Source organism: Tursiops truncatus, chromosome 12 (assembly GCF_011762595.2).
Source record: "Tursiops truncatus isolate mTurTru1 chromosome 12, mTurTru1.mat.Y, whole genome shotgun sequence".
Classification (NCBI taxonomy): domain Eukaryota; kingdom Metazoa; phylum Chordata; class Mammalia; order Artiodactyla; family Delphinidae; genus Tursiops; species Tursiops truncatus.
This window is the reverse complement of record NC_047045.1, coordinates 55,515,261-55,533,923: the sequence shown is the minus strand read 5'-3', so window position 1 is coordinate 55,533,923 and position 18,663 is coordinate 55,515,261. Positions and strand designations below refer to the sequence as shown.

At 34.1% G+C, this 18,663-nt stretch overlaps 1 protein-coding gene across 2 annotated transcripts in view; it reads left to right on the top strand.

Annotated features, from left to right (window-relative positions):
- The window catches only part of PTPRK (protein tyrosine phosphatase receptor type K), a 561,831-nt gene that overhangs the window by 442,315 nt on the left and 100,853 nt on the right, over positions 1 to 18,663 (top strand). For both annotated transcript variants that reach the window (XM_033867699.2, XM_033867698.2), the window contains exons 8-11: positions 3,422 to 3,724; positions 10,904 to 11,013; positions 12,061 to 12,262; positions 15,975 to 16,080. In XM_033867699.2, the coding sequence (XP_033723590.1) occupies positions 3,422 to 3,724; positions 10,904 to 11,013; positions 12,061 to 12,262; positions 15,975 to 16,080 (721 nt within the window). The remainder of the gene's footprint in view (positions 1 to 3,421; positions 3,725 to 10,903; positions 11,014 to 12,060; positions 12,263 to 15,974; positions 16,081 to 18,663) is intronic.

The window sequence follows — 18,663 nt, the reverse complement described above, 5'->3', positions numbered from 1 at the left end:
TAACTGATCTATGATCTTGTTTTTTTTTGGTTAATTTTTGTTTTTGTTTTTAAGACCCCACACATAAGAGAGATTATATGGTATTGTCTTTCTCTGTCTGATTTATTTCATTTAGCATAATACCCTGGAAGACATTTGCTGCAAATGTCAAGATTTTGCTCTTTTTCATGGCTTAATAATACTCCATGGTATATATGCATAGATATGTATATGTAAACACATTTTCTTTACTCATTCATCCCTTGATGGACACTTGTGTTGTTTCCTTGTAAATAGTGCTGCAGTGAACATGGGGGTGCATATATCTTTTCAGTTAGAGTTTTTATTTTCTGCAGATAAATACCCCAAAGTGGAATTGCTGAATCATATGGTAGTTCTGTTTTTAATTGAGGAACCTTAATACTGTTTTCCATAGTGGCTGCGCCAATTTATATTCCCAACAGTGCACAAGGGATCCCTTTTCTCCACATCCTCACCAACACTTGTTATTTCTTGTCTTTTTGGTGACAGCCATTTTGAGAGGTGTGAGGCAATATCTTGTACTTTTGGTTTGCATTTCCCTGATGATTACTGACGTTGAACATCTTTTCATGTACCTGTTGACCATCTGTATGTCTTCTTTGGGAAAATGTCTATTTGGATCTTGTGCCCATTTTTTAATCAGCTTGTTTGGGTTTTTTTGCTATTGAGTTGTAGGAGTTCTTTATATATTTTGGATATTAACTACTTATCAGATATATGATTTGCAAATATTTTCTTCCATTCAGTAGGTTACCTTTTCATTTTGTTGATGGTTTCCTTTGCTGTGCAGAAGCTTTTTAGTATGATGTAGTCCCACTTATTTATTTTTGCTTTTGTTGCCTTTGCTTTTGGTGTCAGATTCAAAAAAATCATGGCCTAGACCTGTGTCAAGGAGCTTACCATCTTTTTTTTTTTTTTCAGGAGTTTTATGGTTTCAGGTCTTACTTTCAGGTCTTTAATCCATTTTGAGTTAATTTTTGTATATGGTGTAAGACAGTGGTTGTGTTTCACTCTTTTGCATATGACTGTCCAGTTTTCCCAACACCATTAAATGAAGAGATAGTTCTTTCCCCATTGTATATTCTTGACTCCTTTGTCATAAGTTAATTGACCAGATATGTGAGCATTTATTTCTCCGCTATCTATTCTGTTCCATTCATCTATGTGTCTGTTTTAGTAGAAATATCATATCGTTTTAATTATTTTAACTTTGTAATATAGTTTGAAATCAGAGAGCGTGATGCCTCCAGCTTTGTTCTTTTTTCTCAAGATTACTTTGGCTATTTGGAGTTTTTTTGTGGTTTCATACAAATTTTAGGATTATTTGTTTTATTTCTTCAAAAAAATGCCATTGGAACTTTGATCGGGATTGCACTGAATCTGTAGATTGCTTGCAGTAGTATGGCCATTTTAACAATATTGATTTTTCCAATCCATGAGTGCTGAGTATCTTTCATTTATGTCTTCTTCAATTTCTTTATGCTTTTCTTAGTCTTTTAAAGTTGTATTAGTATGCAGTGTAAGTGCAAATTGAATAGTGGTATAAAATGAAAAGATGTATGAAAGAGAATGATCACTCAGAAAAAGAGAAGTTTATAAAGGAATAAGATGTCAGGTTCAAAATGAAGGGTGTATGAAAACAGGTATATGACTACTAGACCTAAAAAAAATTAAAGCAGAGGGATAAATATTTATTGGTATTTTCTCTTATTGTTGTATGGGATATTTGCATTCATATGCATCAAGTATTTTCTGGAGAAATTTCTCAATGTAGACACTTTTAGAACAATGTATGGACTAACTGCAATGTGGCCACTCAGTTGTATCTGATTGCTACCTAACAGGCAGCAAAGTCACAATTTATCTGGGAAGTTTTTGGATGATCCTGCCTATAAGTGCCTGGCCAGTTTGTGGGCAGTGATGCCAAACACTGTGTTTTTAGTCTAACTAGACGGAAAGGAAAATGTCATCATCTCACTCTTGTGCCTGGCGGGGAAAATGATAACATAGTGCTAGACATATAAAGAGATTTTTAAAAATGATTAAAAGACCACATCTTTCTTCCAGCCTACTTAACACTGAAACAAAAGTGGTAAAATAGGGGGACTGGATATTGTAAACAATCAGAAGATCAGACAGAATTTAAAACCTAAACTTTGGATTCTACCAAAGATTAATTTGCATATATATATATATATATATATATATATATATATATTTTAGTTTTGAGGTTTTAAATTAAATGGCCACAAGAGTGTACTTCATATTTCACATTAAATGTATTGAACTGGAATCCCAATTTGGGTTTGCCATCTGTGTGCCATGCTGATTATTTTTACACAACTAAGATTTTAATCTCAAAAATGAAAATTTATAAAAACACCCATATTGGGCTTTTTGTATTACTTACTTTTCTTCATTTTTTCCCTACTGATTTCTATTTTTCATGAGCACTAACAATCCCTAGTGAGTTAATGGAGGTACCAACAAGGCCTCAACCTTGACCTTGACTTTAATCTCTTTGTCAAATCAATGTATTAAAGTTTTGCTGTGTATTGGTTTGTTTACTGTGTAGACTTTGCCATGGCCATGACTTTCATAGGGTAATTATTTTGATTAAGTTAGATGATTAAAGTTAGTCTTGCATGAGAAAAGTATACACTTGGGAAGCAGTGATGGATGGATTCCAGTCTTCAGAGTGTTTAGTTCTGCCAGCATTTTCCAGTTGAATGGAAATTCACTTCCCAGTTTGGTTTCGGTGACACTGGATGGATTGTCAGACCTGAGCAGTTCCTAGAGAAAGACAAAAAGAGATCAAGAAGGATAGATGACAATGTGAATATCCACATGTGTTCTTGCAATTTTTCTCAGATATTTTTCTGCTTTGATGAACATCATTACTGAAATAATAAATGTTAATTAATATCTGCATCATTTTTGTAAGTGGTAGTTTAGTGTTACGATTAGACTAATTAGTATACAGCATAGCTTGGTGACATGACAAATCAGAGAGCAGAACGTGTTGACTCTTATCCATTATGATGTATTAGCTAATTCACTTACTCAATAATGACCGAAGAAAGATGGGGAATAGGGCAGTAACAACAGAAACAACTATAAAAGCATTGTGGCCACATTTTCAAGTTTTTATTTTTCTGCCATGTTCCTGAGTACTATGGATTGTGGACATTTTACTTCCCATTTCTCTTCCCATTGGTAAATCATAGCCCTAACAGAAACCTTTAAGAATAAGATCATGAGTAATAAAGAAAATGAGAATAAACGATGACTTCCAGATTTTCCTAGGTTTACACATGCTATGTCATGCTCAGTGTTAAATTTTTTCAAGATTATTCATGGTAAAGTTGACAGCTATCTGTGTCTTTGATTTATTTTTCAGAGCCTATGCGAACCCCAAAGACTTTAAAGATTGCCGAGATACAGGCAAGACGCATTGCTGTGGACTGGGAATCCCTGGGTTACAACATCACTCGTTGCCACACTTTTAATGTCACTATCTGCTACCATTACTTCCGTGGTCACAATGAGAGCAAGGCAGACTGTTTGGACATGGACCCCAAAGCCCCTCAGCATGTTGTGAACCATCTGCCACCTTATACAAACGTCAGCCTCAAGATGATCCTAACCAATCCAGAAGGCAGGAAGGAGAGTGAAGAGACGATTATTCAAACTGATGAGGATGGTATGCTCATACTTCCTTACTTTTAAAGGGGGGAATTATATGACAAGAATTATGTACTTGCTTACAGTTTTGCCTAGAGTCCCCAAAATTGAATTGGATTCCGAAATCTGCTAAATACTTTTAACAGAGTTAACTTTGGAAAGGATTTGCCTTTAACAAAAACCTTAATATTCTTCAGGGTAGCATCAAATACTAAATGAACGATTCCTTTATTGTTTTCCATTTTTATACAATATCAGAAAAGTAGCAACTACACTAAAAGTCTAAAGTTTTTATCGAATGTTCAAAAATAATTTTCACCATTTGTGGCACTACATCGATTACCTATTGGTGAAATGCACTTAGTTAAAATTTTAGTTTTTTGCATTTTACAGATCAGTAGTAATAGCTTTCATTTCCTTTAGATTTGAAAGCAACATTGTTTACTTATTCTGTTCATTTTTAGATAGTTTTATGTAATTATAAAAATAAAAGAAGGTCAAAGTTTATATGTTTAAGTCTAAATAAAGGTCCTTATCAGATATTGGCAAGCTATCATCTTTTATCCATCTTTTTACCACCCAAGTAATTGAATTATAACTTGCCCAATTTCTATGTGTGTATTACTTCTAAATTATTGAATAATAGGAAGAAACAGTTATATTAATATTATAAATTACATACACATACTATAGTATGTCATTAATGTGAATTTGAATACATATTCTGATTTAAAAAAAATGTATCCGAGACAAAAATGATTAATAATAACACTGTATTCTTCCAATGTAAGACATTTCATTTGCAGTATTTCCTTTTATGAATGAAAGCGTGCAGGGGGAAAAAGTGTGCTATATAGTGAATTGAGGCAAAACCGAACTGGGAGTCAGGAATCATGAGTTTTCAGTCCTGGCTCTAATAACTCTGTAACCTTAGCAAATCCTTTCACACCTCTAGTTCTCTATTTCTCAACTGTATATGAAAAGGTTGAATTAGATGATCTCTAAGGTTCCATCTACAATTTTATTTTATTTTTTTGGGGGGTATGCGGGCCTCTCACTGTTGTGGCCTCTCCCGTTGTGGAGCACAGGCTCCGGACGCGCAGGCTCAGCGGCCATGGCTCACGGGCCCAGCCGCTCCGTGGCATGTGGGATCTTCCCGGACCGGGGCACGAACCCGTGTCCCCTGCATCGGCAGGTGGACTCTCAACCACTGCGCCACCAGGGAAGCCCCCATCTACATTTTTATTTGGGTTCCAGAAAACAGGATGTATTTGATACCTGAGTGTTCCCAATTTGCCTCGAGTTCTGAACTTTTGGCTCAGATGTATATTTTGATGCCTACCAAGTATGAGATTGCCATAATATGGGTCAATATTCCATAGTTTCTAGAAATTCTCCTTATTACTTCAAGCTTTCTCACTCTGAGAAATGGAAATGATCTTGGATTGTTCTGTTTTTTTTGTTGTATTAAAGGGAAGTGAAAGCCTTTTAACCTCATTTAGCTCAGATTTTCAAGGAAACAATATTGTCCTAAAATTATGCATATTCATAAAATTTCAAAGAATAAACCTAAGACTTATTCATGATAAATGTATTTTTGTCATCTTTGAGACAATAAAACACAGTCACCTCAGCTATCATGTTTGAACTTGCACTTAATCAAAACATTAACAACATTTTAAAGAACAAACCCTGCTTTTATACATAAACACACAAACACTCGTATTACCCCCCGTCCCCCCACACATACACAACACACACACAACACATGCTTATGAAAGAAACAGTGGTTGAGTGTAGTTGTTTCATAGGTAGAGTATCAAAATGGGAAGTCTAAGCATGGATTCAAAAGCTCTGAAAAATCTCTGTCTCATTTTATAAAGTGGGATAAATATTATGTCTATATTATACTAGACATTTTTAAGTATAGTTGATTTATAAATTGTGTTAGTTTCAGGTGCACAGCAAAGTGATTCAGTTATTTTTTTTTTCAGATTATATTCCATTATAGTTTGTTTCAAGATCTTGAATTTAATTCCCTGTGCAATACAGTAAATACTTGTGGCTTATCTATTTTATGTATAGTAGTTCATATCCATTAATCCCATACTCCTACTTTATCCCTCCCTCCTGCCATCTCCCCTTTGGTAACCATGAGTTTGTTTTCTGTGTCTGTAAGTCTGTTTCTGTTTTGTATATAGATTCATTTGCATTGTTTTTAGGTTCCACATGTAAGTGATACCACATAGTATGTGTCTGTCTGACTTAGATCAGTAAGTGTAGGATTCTCTAGATCCATCCATGTTGCTGCAAATGGCAACATTTCATTCTTTTTTATGACTGAGTAATATTTCATTGTGTATATATATACCACATCTTCTTAAGCCAATTGTATGTTTATGGGTACTTGGGTTGTTTCCACGTCTTGACTATTGTAAATAGTGCTGCTATGAGCATCGGAGTGCATGTATCGTTTTGAATTATTAGAGTTTTTGTCTTTTCTGGATATATACCCAGAAGTGGGATTGATGGATCATATGGTAGCTCTATTTTTAGTTTTTTAAGGAACCTCCATACTGTTCTCCATAGTGGCTGCCCCAGTTTACATTCCAGCCAACGGTGTGCAGATATTCCCTTTTCTCCACACCCTCTCCAACATTTATTATTTGCAGACTTTTTGGTGATGGCCATTCTGACCAGTGTGAGGTGATACGTCATTGTGGGTTTGATTTGCATTTCTCTAAATTAGGTTATTGACCATCTTTTCCTGTGCCTGTTGCCCATATGTATGTCTTCTTTGGAAAAATGTCTATTTAGGTTGTCTGCCCATTTTTTGATTGGGTTGTTTGGGTTTTTTTTGACATTCAGTTGTACAAGCAGTTTGTATATTTGGGTATTAACCCCTTGTCAGTCGCATTGTTTGCATATATTTTCTCCCATTCTGCAGGTTGTCTTTTAGTTTTGTTGATGGTTTCCTTTGCTGTACAAAAGCTTTTAAGTTTGTACATTTGTTCATTGTACACTATACATTTTATAATCCGTGATTTTAGTAATAAGAATGTACTCACATTTTATTGCCTGCACTTAAAATTGAAAAAAAAAAACGGTTTCTTTTTTTTTATCTTTATTGGAGTATAATTGCTTTACAGTGGTGTGTTAGTTTCTGCTTTATAACCAAGTGAATCAGCTATACATATACATATATCCCCATATCCCCTCCTTCTTGCATCTCCCTCCCACCCTCCCTATCCCACCCCTCTAGGCGGTCACAAAGCACCGAGCTGATCTCCCTGTGCTATGCGGCTGCTTCCCACTAGCTATCTGTTTTACATTTGGTAGTGTATATACGTCCATGCCACTCTCTCACTTCGTCCCAGCTTACGCTTCCCACTCCCCGTGTCCTCAAGTCCATTCTCTACATCTGCATCTTTATTCCTGTCCTGCCCCTAGGTTCTTCAAAACCTTTTTTTTTTTAGATTCCGTATATATGAAAAAACATGATTTCTTAATTGGTAATGTTAGTCTCAGTTATGTGAGTTTTGTGGTTCTTCAGTCAGTCATTCTCTAACAATATAATTCATTTTGATGGTATTCTTTGGTATGAGTTTTTAGTCTGCTTTTCTTTCCACAAACCAAAGAATGCAGTCAGGCTTATATAATCTTTTTTCATATTGCATTAAATTTTTAAATGTATTTTTGGGTACACATATGACTAGATTACTAATCAGGAAGTGAATTGCTATGGAAATTTAAATTATGTCTTAAAATTTATCAAACTCATGACTGTGTTATTTATTTCATCTAGAAATAGTTTTGTAAAAGTAAAATGGCATTAACTATTCGGTCTAATTTCAATAATATTTCTTACTTTTGTTTTATTTTAACCTCTGTTTTGAAGAATTTTTTTATTGTTTGTAATGATATTGAGGTGCATGTTATTATTTCATGATAGTACAGTCACAAAGTAATTCCTTCTACTGTAAGGGTTTTTTAATTTTTTGCTTTATATATAAGACTAAATGATTGAAGTACAAGCTTTCTATGAAGTATTTGCAAATAATTCAGGCTCCAAATCTGCTCATTATAAACTCCGCTTCTACATAGAGTACTTGATGTGTCTCAATGTTCCTGAATTGGGGGGGTGACAGAATATCTAAATCATAATCTATTGTTGGAAGATCGATGGATTATGATGATCTAATTACGTCAGTCTTGCTAAGTTATTGCTGCCCCATATACATAGAAAAATAATAAATTATCAGCCATCTAATAAAAGAATATAATTTCATGAAAAGAACTCTGGGTACATCCATAAACCATGAGAGCAAAGCTAGAATGATTTCCCACCAGAACCTTAAGGTAGAATTTATATTTCATTTATTGCATGCATTTTTTAATGCACGGGTAGAATTTTGTGTAAGAGATTTTGTTTTCACTTTTTATTCTAGCATTCATAAAAATCAATATTGTGAAGTTAGCTCAGCAGAAAAGCCTGGTTTGGGGACATTTTTTGACTAATACAAAGCTATTTTTAAATGTACATTTATTATATTTTAAAGGCTGTAAAGCTTATTTAATATAATCTTGCCCCACCCACATTTCATTTTCCTCTCTTCCACTTCGAGAGTTATATTTTTAGGGACTTTTTTATGTGCAAAAAAAAAAAATTTAGCTGAAACAGCTCTCCAATAAATTATAAGTAGGGGAATAAAAGTCAGCATTCTGTCTTCATTAAAATTTGTTGATTTGGAAATGTGAGAGGACATTTCCTGCACTATGAAGACTGCCATGATGATGAACTTAGTAACTTCATGTTGTATTTGCACAAATCATATGTACATATAGATGTCTGTATAAAGAATTGTCTTCCTTCCATCATAGAAAATTATTGAATACAGGTTGTCTGTAGAAAATTATTGAACATAGTTTGTCTGTGCCCTCACTCCTTTCCTCCATATGTTTTATGTGTGTGTTTTGTAGTTCACCTAAGTGTAATTCTTTCTCTCATTCACTATGCTGGTCTCAGTGCAAGATCAGTAGTGTGGAACTCTCTTGGCTATAATTTTCCCACAAACTTTTCCATAAGTATATGAAGTGAATCCTGTTGACAAAGTAGAACATGTATAAGAAGAGCAGAGAAATACACAAATTCCAGGAAGGCTACTTTCCATTTCTACCCTTCTCTCAATGTAGAATTTACAAACATTTAAAACTATCCTTGGGACTTCCCTGGCGGTCCAGTGGTTAAGAGTCCTCACTTCCAATGCATAGGGCACAGGTTTGATCCCTGGTTAGGGAACTAAGATCCTGCATGCCATACAATGCAGCCAAAAAATAAAATAGAATAGAATAAAATAATAGAATAAAATAAAATACCACCTATAGCTTTCAAATAATAAAATTTTAAAAAACCTATCCTTATTTGTGAACAATTTGAAACATATCCATGCCATTTCATATTATTTTTTTGACCAAATCGTGTTTGGTGAACACGAGTAGTAATTATAATACCATCAAATAAACATTTACTCACTAGTTGAGGCTTTACTTCCTCCTCCCCCCAACAGCCACCCTCTATGAGAGGTGTGGAGAGGCAAATAACTACAATTGTAAGCTTATGTCATTTGAGTGGAATGGAAACAACAGGTATTCTCTTAGGAAACAAACCAAGGCCCATGGTAGCCTCAGCAGATGCCACAGATTACACACAGGGGCCATCACGGCCCCTCTGCCTCGATAACTGCATAGCCTGTGCCAATACTGTGGACCTGGGGGTCGAGGGGAGTGGATGCCTTAGGTTAACTTTTCCCCAAGCCCTCAGCTGTTAGATGCATGAATATATCTTCTGGAGTTTAGTCCTGGCATCTTTTCTGTTTACTGTGTTTTTTTCCTTTATGAATTAATTATTAATATGCCAAATTATGTTGGCTCTCCCAGAGGTCATAACATCATTCATCGTCTGCTTGTAGATTGAAATAAATCTTACTCTTTTGACATATCATTCAGAATTTCTTGATGCTGCTGGCCACATTGCAATGCATTTACTTTGATCCAGTGATTTTTAATTTATTTCAGTCCTCACAAAATTGCTGTGTACTCTGAAACTACATTTCTAGATAATATCATGTGTAAAGTTCACTGAAACGTTAGATTATGGAAAAATATTAATTAAAAAACATATTTGCCCAATATTGGGTTGATATTTTCAAGAGAAAGCATATTTTTAAGCAAAGTAGGATAGATAGGTTATATTTTTAAGAATTATGAGAACAAGAAACTGGATATTTATGTAAATAAATAGCAACCGAATATTTAAATAAAATATATAAAAGGAAAATACACAATAGCAAAAGTATCTCGTATCTTGTATTTTGTCTATAGAAACTGACACATCATTCATTGCTGCCACTGGGTTATATGGCATTTGCAAATAAGGACTGGAATGGTTTCTCAAATCTTGTCATACCTGGGGACACTTCAAAACCAGTTATGTTGATAGTTGAGTTCTAAAGAAGTCCGGTGTTATAAAATGGTTTGATTCTTAGCTTTGAAAAAGGGAATTTCATTTGAAAGACTGAAGCAATGACTTTAAAACCTATTCATCTTAAGGAGTTTTTTAAAAATTGTAATAATCAATACTCTTTTTTTAAGTTATAGAAATGTAATAAATATAGCTATAAAAGTCAGATTGACTGTTAATGAACATTTCAATTCAGTACTATATAGTTTGGCTTTTGAGTCTAAGGAGTGTTAATTATTATTATAATTTATTATTGTATGAACATTGTTATGGAGACACTTTAGGGGCTTATAATAATCTTCAAAAAATCTTTCAGGGTAATCTTTCAGGGAAAGCTCTGTTCTTGAAACAAATTACAAATGAGATCTTCATGTCATTAGAGGTATATACAACAGAGAAAACTAGACTACACAATTTATTCAGCTCTCTAAGGTGATAGAATATTCTTCTGAATAAAAATAACTTTGCAGTTGTACATAATCTGCATTAGAAGCTTATAGATTGATTTACTTTGAATTCCCATGTATTCCCATGTATTCAAAACTTGCCATACAGCTTATTTTCTTTTTAAGGACATATTTTTATTTATTTTATTTACTTTTAACCTGTTTAGCTTATGTTTACTTTTTCTGTTTCTGATATAAGGATCCTTATAACCAAAAATGTATTTATTTGTAGTGCCTGGCCCTGTACCAGTCAATTCTCTTCAAGGAACATCCTTTGAAAATAAGATCTTCTTGAACTGGAAGGAACCTTTGGATCCAAATGGAATCATCACTCAATATGAGGTACTGGGAGAATAAGGAAGTTTATTGAAATATGGATTGAAGGGGAGAGTAAAAGAAAATGTTAGTGAAAAGTAATGGAAAAGAAGTAAGTGAGAATTGGGAATTAAAATCAATGTTAGTTCTTCTCTGTTTTAATTTATAAATTCCTTGATTCCAAAATTAAGCATCAAAACAAATGTTGTATGGCATCTAGAGTTTTCAAATTCTTAAGTAAATGTTTTTGTTTTAGAGAAGTAGGATGGGCCTTGTCAAACAGACTTACTGGTGATTGTAAAGAATAAATTTTTATAAAATTAAGAAACTCATATTTCACACTATGATTTAGGAGAGGCCATTCAATGTCAGTTGTTTCAGAGTAGGGGAGAAACACCTGAAAAGCAAAATATATCATAAACCTGACTATTACAGAGCTTCATCTCAACTTTGAATATAAATCATTATCTTATTTTTAAATATGAGAACCTGAAAAGAAGAAAGGAAAGCATCATTTTAATTGCACAAATGTGTAGTTCTGTTCCTGGGTAATCAGTGTTGATTATAGCATAAAACACTTACTTTCTAGTGGCAACAGAGTACATCACAGGAATGGGGAGTTTTGTTTGCAGAGAGTTTATTACACTATTCGATTTCACTTCTAGTGATTGGTCTGTTCAAATTATCTATTTCTTCTTGATGCAGTTTTGGTGGGACTTTCTGGGTTTCATATGCATTATATTATATATGTCCATAAGATTATATATAGATATATATTCATATTTAAGTATATTCATTTATCTTTTGATGGAAGAAAATAGATGTATATTGATCCAGTCAGATAACTCTAGGTTTATCTGTGGATGAATAGATAAATAAATAGAGAGACAGCCAGACAGACAATAGATACAGAATGACAGTGAAATAACCATATCAAAAAGAGAAGGAAAAGTGAAAAAAATGTGATTCATTCCACACAGATGCCCTTGAATGCTATCTTACTCAAGGGGGTTTATTTAGAATGTATTATGACTTATATTGGATATGTAACAGGAAATATATTTCTTAAAACAGGTCAGTTACAGCAGCATAAGATCATTTGATCCTGCAGTTCCAGTGGCTGGACCTCCCCAGACTGTATCAAATTTATGGAACAGTACACACCATGTCTTCATGCATCTCCATCCTGGAACCACCTACCAGTTTTTCATAAGAGCCAGCACAGTCAAAGGCTTTGGGCCAGCCACAGCCATCAATGTGACCACCAATATCTCAGGTATGCAAATGAATACAGGGCAAACAGAATTGGTTTGTAATAGCATGTCCTAGAGAATCACATATATACTGAGTGTAATTTACCTCATTTATTGAATCTTTAATATAATTAGTCATGATTGAAGGCACTTTAAAGTGCCTTCAATACAGATTCTACAGATTATTTGTTATATGTCCAAACCCCCCAAATCTCAAAATCTGTCATTTTTTAATTGACAAAGGTCTTTTTAAAGACTATATTATATCTTAATTAGAAATTTTTAAAAGTTCATTATGAAAGTTCATATTAAAAACCTATTATACATTTGAGGAGTTGGTAATTATTATGGTATCTGATCTTTACTGTAAATGGATTTTATCAAAAGCATGGTAGAAGATCCTTGCAGTACTACATACTTTGTCTCTCTGTTCCATTTTTCCCTGACATTCTGATAATTTTATGACAAACAAATATGAACTTTTCTTTCTCTTAGAGATCTCACATAAATTCATCTAAATTTCAGAATGGTAATGTGCAGGAGAATTTTAGGTTGATTAACAAATACAATTAAATTTCACATTATGTTATGTTCACAATTTCATAGTTTGCTAGGAATTAACTTTGTAATATGCCCTATATCTACCCCAGTGTATGTGTATTAATATTTTATCTTATTTATTTAAGATTACTAAAACGGATATATGTTACTTATGTAAATGAAAAGTTAAATTTGAAAAATAAATGTTTTAAAGGGTCAACCACTTAACATATTAAAATACTAATTTTGAATTTGTAAATTCTTTTTGTTCCTTCATGTTCATTTTTATTATAGTTCTACATAGCATATATTGGTGGTATATCATAATACATCATTAAAAAATCTCTACTATTCTTCTGAAATTATATAATTTGAATCAGAAAGAAACCACATACTCTAATTTCTTTAAGTCTAAAATTTTATTTGGAAATTTTGAATATAATATAAAACTTTAAAAATTTATGTCATGGAAAAAATTATTCCAATATGAGTTATGGTTCCTTTTGCATAGCATTTGATATATCTTAATAGTCTAATAAAAAAGAATTTTAAAATAGTATTCATTATGTTAGAAAATAGCAAGGTATTAAAATTGTCAATTCTTTTCTTGATGGAACAATTCTAAATCATCAATTTAAATATTTATTGAAATTATTTTACTAGAAAATATGACTTGGTGATATGATGATATAATAAAACATATTTCCTACCCTTTAGAATTAGCAGTAGTGCTATAAATAAGATCCTTCAACAGAGATATGTACAAAATTTACATAAACTTTATAAAACTGAGAACACTGAACAAATGAACATTATTGAGAGCCAAAATTTATTGTGGTTCAGACACAGTTTTTTTTTTATTGAGTAAAAAAACTTATAAGGACCAGAACACCCACCTAGCATTTTCTTTGAGTTATTTAACTGCAGTTTCACTTGAAGCAACCTATGTACATGGATACTTGATTTGAACCTTAAAACTTCGTTGCAATCACTGTATCTTGGGAACACATAGTAATCAAGCTAAGGCTAATGAAATTTATGGTTAGTGTGGTTCTCAGGCTCACTTGAACTTTTAAGGTAATTTATTGTTATTTATCCCTTGAGTCCAGTAATTCTATCTTTCAGCATTTTAAAAGCAACTTAAATTAAAGTGAAATCAAGTTATTGAAGGCATGATGCTTGGCAGTATTGTTTATATGTATGTGTGTGTGTGCGTGTATGTATAATACACATATGATATATTATACACCCATATAAAATAATACTCATATACATATTATGCCTATATAGTATCTGTTGATTCTACTTGTAAATAAGTCTCAGATAATTTGCCTCTTTCTAAACTGTTTCTTTCTTTCCATCTGGATCATATTTTAAGCAGATCATTGACATATCTTTCGAAGCAGCATCCTTGCCTTTAGACTTGCCTTGCTCCAGTGTTTTTTTCTATTCATCTTTGTACAACATATATTTCTTCCTTAATTTTTTTCAAAATCAAGTATATTATATCCAATATGATAAAGCCCAATCATCCTTGCATGATTAGCATTTATGACCCTTCATTTTATGGCCCCTCCCATCCTCCACTCCTACCCATGAATCCAAAGTTCCAGGCATAGCAAACTAATTGTAGCTGTTAGAACACTCTGTGTCCTTTCACGTGATGATATCTTCAGATATTCTGTTTCCTCTCTCTGGAATATTATTCCATGCATTCTCTTTCTGATGAGTTTTTATTTTTTTATTTTTTTTTTATTTATTTATTTATTTATTTATTTTTTTTTTGCTGTACGCGGGCCTCTCACTGCTGTGGCCTCTCCCGTTGCGGAGCACAGGCTCCGGACGCGCCGGCTCAGCCGCCATGGCTCATGGACCCAGCCGCTCCGCGGCATGTGGGATCCTCCCATACCGGGGCATGAACCCGTGTCCCCTGCATCGGCAGGCGGACTCTCAACCACTGCGCCACCAGGGAAGCCCCTACTCTTCTCTTAAAATTCAGCTCAAGCACTGCCTAAACAGTGAAAGTCTTCCGTTTCATCTTCCCGGTCCCCAACACTAGTTTAGCTGTGGTCCCCCAGCATCCAGATCGCCTGGAAATATCCTGGAAATGTACATTATCAGGCCTCTCCCCAGACCTACTGAATCAGAAACTGTAGGGGAGAGGGGCAGCGATCTGTGTTTTAAGAAACCCTCCAGGTGCTTCTGATCTCCCTAGTTTGAGAACCACTGTGTTGGCTAATTAACTGTCCCCTCTTTTGGTGACCTAAATTTTGCTATAATTTTTTTGCTTTTTATAAGACTCTCACTCTTGATAAATATGAATCCCTACTTTTAATTCTATAAATGTCAAAAACCACACTTCATTTGCTTTTATATTTATAGCATGTCTCGTAAAATTTGACACATAATAAATATTCAGTAAATGTTGAATGAAATACTCTAAAATTTTTATTAAATACTATTTGTTCTCAATTTTTCTGTTAATGCACACATTTCACTGTTCATATACTCCCTTAAACATCTTTCTGCATGGAAAGCATCAAAAGCCATTTGAGGTTATTCACCCAGTTCAAGATTAGGAAGCCCTCTCACCCCCAAGCATTGTCAAATATTTTGAAAAATTTTAAGTTTCTTCTTTTCAAGAATGTGGCAACTAATGCACTAGTTCATGGTAAATAACAGCTAAAGTTCCCATTCCCATTCAACATACTTCCTAGATATGTTTCTATTGTGACCACAGGGGTGAAAGCAGTCCAGGCTAATGCTGGGTCATTCCACAACCATTAGGTCATAAGCAGCACCACCTCTCCCAGGCAGCCCTTTACCTAGGTTCCTGCCATTTCTATCTCCACATCTCCAGGTGCAGCCAGGCCTATGCTGTTGACACCTTCCTCCCATCCCATCAATGCTGATTTCACAATCTCAGGACACTAAAAGCTAAAACATCTTCACAAAATGTTTGGAGTGTGTGTCACAAGCTGCCAGATTATAATTTAAATTTCAACAACAAATCTTTGCTTCATATCTTCTGCTGCTTTAGGTTCCTGGAGTTAACACTCAGTGGCATATGTTAAGGTACAGTTTAGATATTAAGTATTGATTTTTCCCTTAGTCAGGATCATTTATTCATCTTGAACTATGATATATTTCTGTTCATTGATTGAAACCTTTTTTTCCTCATTAATCATTTATCAGCTCCAACTTTACCTGACTATGAAGGAGTTGATGCCTCTCTCAATGAAACTGCCACCACAATAACTGTATTGTTGAGACCAGCACAGGCTAAAGGTGCACCTATCAGGTAAGAGGGGGAGGGGATTTTGAGATATTCATGAACTGAACCATTCACTTCTCTGTGCTGTTTCATTTAACAGCTTTGCTCTTTGATTTTATTTTCTCTAGTCCCATTTCATTTCCCTTCCTCTCTTGGCATCTATGGTATACGAGCTGTGAAGGTATTTGTCAGGTATAGAATGAGAAAATAACTCCTGTCCATTGCATTAAATCTGTTATGAATAATTTCATGAGTGATTGAAAAATAGGAAGCTTTGAGGAAATAAAAGGAAAATAGTTAAAATGAATGCAGCCAATGTGACCTTTAATTCCTAAATTGTTGCTTATCGGGAATTCCATTGTAAATATTAAAATTCAATTTGCCATTTACTTTATCCAGTATTAAAATCTCCCACCTTATCCTCATCTTGCAGAAATTATGAGCCATGTTATTTTCAGGGATTGAGTCAAATCATTCTAACGATTTTAATTCCTGTGTGTTTGTAATTAGACGGATTGTCCAAAACTTAGGCAAGTTTCCATTTGAAACTTGTAGATTTTGTGGATACTTTTGTTTTCATACTTCTGTTGAGAAATAAATCAAGGCAGAGAAATTAGTGCATGTAATTCATAATTGAGTTATATCAAGTTGTTTACATATTCATGAAAAAATAAAATTAATCTTTTTTCTATGTGTAAAATGAATACATTTGATCTTATGAGCACATATTAACCATTTAAATAATCCTATATCATTGGAAAGGAAGAAATATTTTTGTTAATTTAAAAAAAAATTGATAAAAGAACCTGAGTCCATAAAGGAGATTCTTACCTCATGTCTGGCTGAAAATCATGGTAATACCACACGAGAGAAGAAGAGATGATTGGATACATTTGTAATATAAACACTTGTGAAACACTGGCTACGTGAAAATGCAAAGTGCATACTGCTATTCATGAATGAGTGATCTGTGAGTCTCATTGCTGGTCCAAAGGAGGAAGAGAAAATGCCCGCATTCAACGTCGTTTACTATTGACCAGTAATCAGAGTCATTCACATGTTCCTACCTGTGCTAAAATTTACTTTATAGTTGTTCAGTTCTGCTACTGTTTAATGAGCTACCAGGTACTTGCAATTATCTTTTAAGAGTTAGATATTTGAGTGAACTCAGCTTTACTTAATGTAAGCTGCACACACAGTATATTATTATTATTGCACAATAGTACTACATAACGTAAATTACCCTCTTTATTAATTTAATCAAATTATTACACAAACATTAACTGACCATGTATTTTGTGCCAGACACTGTGCTAAGCATTGTAAATCAAAGATAAAATGATCACAACAAAACACAAACCTTTGCCCAGATTTGTCATGGACGATCAGAGGGGTCGGCAGCCTTGTAAATCCTTTGCTTATAGTTGGTGTTCACAAACTTTATTGTATTAGTGAGTATATTATCGATAACATGTTTTTAAGTCAAAAGTCCTTCTTTGACTTTATTTACATTTACTTACCACAAAATTTCTAATTTCCAGGAATACTACAAGAAGAAATAATTATATACTTTTTAAAATAAGAAGTTTTTTAAAAGAATGTTACTACCAAGAAAAAAATCTGTTTTCCAACTGACTTGCCCAGCTACCTGGGATCACCCATAGGTGGGTCCTGGTGGCAGGACCAGACTGGTCTAGTCAAGCTATTAGGCTTCAGATGAGCCCTGCCTCCTTTGCTTGTTTGACTCATGCAGTCGGGTAATCTTGTCTTCCTTCCTCTGACCACATCCCTACCTTCAACACCGCTACCAGTAACTGGAGGCTGATCTTGAGGCTCATCTTGTCCAGTGCTCGAATTTCTTTGAAAATGAGAACCCAATTTGATTAATCCATTTTCATATCGCTGTATTTATGGTACTTCAAATCTTTGATTGGATCCTCATCACTCCCTTCAGATTGTTGAAACTAGTTGACTTTCTACCCAATTTCTTTTTTATTTATGTCAGTCTATCAGAATCTCTTTTCTGCTAATGCTTGTTGCCATTCCACTTTGTGGCCCATCACCTCACCTCTGGGTAAAAGCCAGACCTGTTTACCACCTAGCTAAACCTCCTTAGAGTATCCATTTGTTAGCTTTGTCTGCTCTCACAGGCCCTAAATACTAGGTTCTATCTTTCCCTACTTTTCAGTACTACTAGCCTCTGCCAGACTGCATTTTACCATCAGTTTGTTCCAACTCCAGTGGAAATATAAATCTTTCTCCTCTGGTGTACCTAATGTCAAACAAACTCCAATTTCCAAAGCCTCTGTTATAGCGCATAGGAAATCCTTGTTATGCAGAGTTTGTACATTTAGTTTAGTTTAGTTGTACCAAGAAAGCTAAAATTATCAATGGTTTCCATATAAATTTATTGATTCAGTAGCATTCAATATGTGCCAGAAGCTGAGATGATTACTTAGAATAGAAATCATGAAAGCAAATGTAGTATGTACCCTCAAGTGGAGGTGGTAGACTCATAAATGAATGGTAACAATGCAGTATGATAAGTGAAGTGACAGCAGCTCGAAAATGTGGTACTAGAGCTGAGTTTTGAAGGAGAAGTAGAAATGA